We start from the raw sequence: 5,650 nt of genomic DNA, 5'->3' as shown, positions 1-5,650 counted from the left end.
CCTCCACATCATGTGTCACATCCCAGTCTTCTGCTGGATCACTGCTACAGTTCTGGATGACCTGTTGAAGACCAGAGAGGGAGGAGAGCTGCCCAAGACCCTGACTGAGAAGTACATCCACTTCCTTGTGGTTCAGTCCAAAGTGAAGAAAGTCAAGTATGATGGAGGAGCTGAGACAGATCCACACTGGAGTCCAGACACCAGGACGATGATGGAGTCTCTGGGAAAACTAGCTTTTGAGCAGCTGCAGAAAGGCAACCTGATCTTCTATGAATCAGACCTGAAAGAGTGTGGCATCGATATCAGAGCAGCCTCAGTGTACTCAGGAGTGTTCACACAGATCTTTAAAGAGGAGAGAGGACTGTACCAGGACAAGGTGTTCAGCTTCGTCCATCTGAGTGTTCAGGAGTTTCTGGCTGCTCTTCATGTCCATCTGACTTTCACCAACTCTGGAGTCAACCTGCTGTCAGAGGAACAAACAACATCAACACAGTTCTACCAGAGTGCTGTGGACGAGGCCTTACAGAGTCCAAATGGACACCTGGACTTGTTCCTCCGCTTCCTCCTGGGTCTTTCTCTTCAGACCAGTCAGAGTCTCCTACGAGGCCTGCTGACACAGACAGGAAGTAGCTCACAGACCAATCAGGAAACCGTCAAGTACATCAAGAAGAAGATCAACGGGGATCTGTCTGCAGAGAGAAAGATCAATCTGTTCCACTGTCTGAATGAACTGAATCATCGTTCTCTAGTGCAGCAGATCCAACAGTCCCTGAGTTCAGGAAGTCTCTCCACAGATAAACTGTCTCCTGCTCAGTGGTCAGCTCTGGTCTTACTGTCTTCAAAAGAAGATCTGGACGTGTTTGACCTGAAGAAATACTCTGCTTCAGAGAAAGCTCTTCTGAGGCTGCTGCCAGTGGTCAAAGCCTCCAAAAAAGCTCTGTAAGTGGGATTTATTCAACAGGAAATACTCTGATATCTTTTAACAGGAGTTAAATATAAATACCTTGTTTCCTTCCTGTTGTCTCTCCAGACTGAGTGTCTGTAACCTGTCAGAGAGAAGCTGTGAAGCTCTGTCCTCAGTTCTCAGCTCCCAGTCCTCTAGTCATTTTTACAACAATCTGGAGTTAACTGTTACTGGAATAGTTTGGATCACATCAGCTGTTTGGATCACATCAGCTGTGCCACTGACACGTCAATAATGAAGTTCGTGGATGCATAGTAGCTAAATCTATCCATGAAAAAAATAATGTTTTCAGTAGATATTTTAGTTATAACCAGATTAAATTAGCCAAGCAGTTTGGTGTTTATATGTGCGGTAGTTATTACGTTTTGGAAAATTCCACAATCTCTCCTGTTATAAAGCTAACATTAGCTTAAGATGACTGGCGTACTAACATTTAACAGGGAGGGACTACAAATTGTCACATCACAGGGTCAAACATCCAGATAAACTAGATCAGCTTCACATCACAGGGTCAAACATCTAGATAAACTAGATCAGCTTCACATCACAGGGTCAAACATCCAGATAAACTAGATCAGCTTCACATCACAGGGTCAAACATCTAGATAAACTAGATCAGCTTCACATCACAGGGTCAAACATCTAGATAAACTAGATCAGCTTCACATCACAGGGTCAAACACACAGATAAACTAGATCAGCTTCACATCACAGGGTCAAACACACAGATAAACTAGCAGCTTCAATTTTTACGTTATCTTGATTGCTATACCTACGTGAGTACTGTCTATAGAAAAGAAAAACGAGCCGGATTGGTGCTAGCAACACAGAGCTGCTACAGCTAATGCCCAGAGCTCCCACTAAGCTAAAACGGCATCACGCAGCAGTTCCGTGTGTATTTGTAGCATTCCTGCTTCCTCCCCACCCTCCTGGCTTCATGCGGCCGACAACAAGAGAAGAAGCTTGGAGTAATGTAACTATGGAGAATATAGAAGATATTGAACACATGGAAGAGGCTTTTGAGTTTGATGGTCGTCCTTATTTATTCAAACCCGAACAACTCCGATCTTCACTCTACACACTACGCTCCTCCAACCTGCACACTGCTATTTACCTTTTTCATGCTACAACTGAATTCCCACGGGACTTCAGCGCGAGACTACAGCTTGCCGTGTAAAACACTATTTTACTGTACAGGGCACAAACATAATTTGGTCCGTTTCCATGTAGTTACATAGTCACTAATATGGTCCTAACCACTACAGTGCTCAATTACCTATTTTTGAGGGTGAAATAAAATAAAAAAATTTGCCGCGAAGGCTTGAACAGTCTTTTGGAAGAATCCACCAGGCCAGCGGGCGCTCGATGGGTTGTTGTCGGCCACGTGAAGCGAGGAGGGTGGGGAGGAAGCAGAAGCAAGGACGCTGGCCGGACTTGCTAGCCCGGCTAAGGAAACCACGATTGACACTGACAAGACTCCTACTCACCAACGCCAGATGGATCACACACAAAATGGATACATATACTACAAATACACACGGAACTGCTGCGTGATGATTATTACCGAAGCATGGCTGGACCATAGACTGTTAATATTAGTGGACAGAGCATGTGTGACGTCACCCATTGGTTTGTGGAGAGCTGATATGAGTCGTCGAGTTTGCGTTTATGGGCGCAGCCATCATGGTTGCGGATGTGGCGTTTTTAGACGAGAAGGAGGAGTGAGGGAGGAGCTGTAGACAGTTGGGCGCTGAGTTAGCAACGCTGCTTACACCTTCGCTAGGTTTTAAATATATCTTTGTCCCATAGTTATATTACATATAAGAGGAGTCACATTGTAAAGTAAATGTATCTGATGTTACCATGTAAATTGTCTCTAACGTTAGCTAGCCACTTATGGTAAAACATGCTAACGTTAATTTTCTGCAAATTGAAGTTTAGCTACGTTTTCCTAATTTAAACGTAGTGTCAGCGAAATGCAAAAGGGTGATTGTCAATGTCTATCATTATCTAACGCTAACTATTAGCAAATGTTTAACCAAGTTTCTTAGATGGTTTGGTTAACTGTAATAACCATAAAGCACCGATAAAGTCTTGCTACTGTTAGCAAGTATCATCAGTCTATGGTTGGCGCATTTAGCCTTTACATGCTTTTAAGAGCTAACATTAGCAGAAATAAGATCATTTAACTGAGTTAAAGTTACACTGTTGTTAATTCATCTGTATTCTCCTAGATAATTAATGAAGTACAGTTACATGCTAGTGTGCATATATATTTAACTATGAGGGGCTCAAATTAGGGTGACCATACGTCCCGGTTTTACCGGGACAGTCCCGATTTTGAAGTTAATGTCCCGAGTCCCGACAAAAGCCTGTCGGGACGCTAAAATGTCCCGGTTTTAGGAGGAGCGGCTTCAGACAATTTTGCTGGAGCTTGAGCCCCGAATGTTTTGAGTGTAGTCCCAAATGTAACTTTTTCCAGATTATTTTTCCGAGGCGAATAGAACGGGCAGCTACATGCAGGGTCCGACCATGTTGTGTTTGTTGCAATCACCTAGCAACCGTCTCTACATGGAAGAAAAGCTGTGAAAGCCGGGTGAAGTTTTCGGAGGAATCCTAGCCAAATCAGTGTAATACATTGATGCCATCAACACAAAGTTAAGGAGCGCAATACTACTGATTTAGTTTGAAGTTCCTGTGACGTGATGTTTACAGTCTATTGTTCAGACTCAACCACACGGAGCTCTGAAGAAGACCTGTGGGTCTCTTAGTGTCCTCTCTCTCTGTAAAATGCAGCACAGCCTCAGGTTATAACGGATGCGCTCTGCTGTCGACATGCTGCGGTAGATGTGTTGCGTTTGTGATCCGTGTATTTCTGCAGTAGATTCGGTTTTCCACCTCCGATGTAGAGCAGTGTACGGCCACTTCCCTAGCTAAACTCTTTGTCTCATTCAGACACCCAAACAGGGCTCTGTGTCTGTCAGAAGCTCTGAGAGCTACAGCAATCACGTAAAACCAGACTATGGTGCAGGTAGATTTCTGAAATAGTGACTTTATTCTTGTAATAGCCTATTATAACTTTATTTTTATCAAAATCACGACTCCTCCAAATCACAGAGAACACAGATATACTGTATTTTGAATGTGCACAAAGTTTTGGACATTGCTCAAACACATCTGAAATATTACAGTCCAGGGGTTTATTAATAGGCCTACATTAACAACAAAAGAGCAAAACAGGAGGGAGGAGTAAATGATGCCTATAGGCTACATGTGTGCTGACTCAGCTATAATTAGAAAAGTCCTTCCAAAGGAGAATACATATTTGAAAGCAATACATAATGCCTGTTAGCCTTACTTCAATATATTCCATTATGTTTTTATATTTGGATTGTAATGTATTTTTCTCTTTACATAACGATATTTACAGCATACATTGATTCAGAAAAACGTAGACATAGGTGCATAAAAATTCACCAGAATGCAGGAAATGAAGTGTTTAATGCTCAAAATTTTCAATCATTTTAATTCTTTTGGTGTTATTGGAATAAATAACACTTCAAAAATCTTTTTTAGAAAAGTCTCAACATAAATCTCATTCTGAACTGAAAAAGGCTGTTGCTGCAATTTTGTTAATTTTACCGAAAAAAAAACAAAAAACATTTATTATTAGATGAGGAGCCTATGATCAAAATAATGAAGTTACTGTCTATGTCTGACCTCGGCTGGCACATGTTCACGTTAAAAAGCGTATGCGCGTGCACAAGCACTACGGTCACACGCAAAGTGTCCCGTTTTCAGCTCCCGGAAATCTGGTCACCCTACCACTGCCCCGCCTAGAGACCTCCGTCTCCGAGTCTACGCGTTCCCCCCGCGGCTTTGTCCGAGGGTTAGGGTGAGGGTGACGGTGATGTTGTGTGGGTGCCCCGCGGCGGGGATGATATTATGTGCCTGTCCTTCGGGACCCTCCGGGTAACGTTGCCCAACTCTCGGGCAGGAACATATATTTCAGTATATTCAAGTAAAAGCAGTCTCTGCTTGTCCTGTGTGAATGCGCCACACGAAACTCAGATGTGGGAGTATTTTATAAATCACACTCAGTCCAAAAATGATTCTAATCCCGTGCGAATATAGGGTTTAATATGACTTTGCACCATAGCATTAGCTATATCAGGTTTTAATTTTAAGCTAACATTAGCTACCATTACATGTAATGGTAGTGTTAGCTTGCGGGTTAGGGAGGCATGCGCATCGATTAGCAATAACACCACATATGGTTAAAAATAGATCGCCGGGGAGACCGTTGTGCATACCTACTGTATACGACTGTAACGTTAAATATATATTTGAATCCGTTTATAAGGTCTGCATAACGTTAGCTCGCTAGCTTGGTTAGCAAGGTGCAATCTAGCTAGCAAACTGATATTAATTGGGATGCTAACCTTGGCTAACGAAAAACAGTATTTAAAAAAAATGAACGTTACTTACCAGAAAAACAGAACTGCCGAGTCCTTTGAGTGTCTTGTCGTCCAACCGAACGCTGAACAAGACATTATTAGGCGACCAAAGTGTCACAGTCACTACGAAGAAAGCTGGTCAAACTCCAAAATGAAGTTAACGTGCTTTGGATAAGCTTTGCTAAACCTCTGTCATGATTGACAGGCCGCGAACTGTCAATCACATCAT

General features: G+C 42.7%; 1 protein-coding gene across 1 annotated transcript in view; it reads left to right on the top strand.

Annotated features, from left to right (window-relative positions):
- LOC114563299 (ATP-binding cassette sub-family A member 1) overlaps positions 1-630 on the top strand; it is a 47,928-nt gene extending 47,298 nt beyond the window's left edge. Inside the window, exons 40-41 of the mRNA XM_028590144.1 lie at positions 51-254; positions 584-630. Of these exons, the coding sequence (XP_028445945.1) occupies positions 51-254; positions 584-630 (251 nt within the window). The remainder of the gene's footprint in view (positions 1-50; positions 255-583) is intronic.
- Positions 631-5,650: the final 5,020 nt, after the last annotated feature.

This window comes from Perca flavescens, chromosome 10 (assembly GCF_004354835.1).
Source record: "Perca flavescens isolate YP-PL-M2 chromosome 10, PFLA_1.0, whole genome shotgun sequence".
Lineage (NCBI taxonomy): Eukaryota > Metazoa > Chordata > Actinopteri > Perciformes > Percidae > Perca > Perca flavescens.
This window is presented reverse-complemented; position numbering and strand designations above follow the sequence as displayed.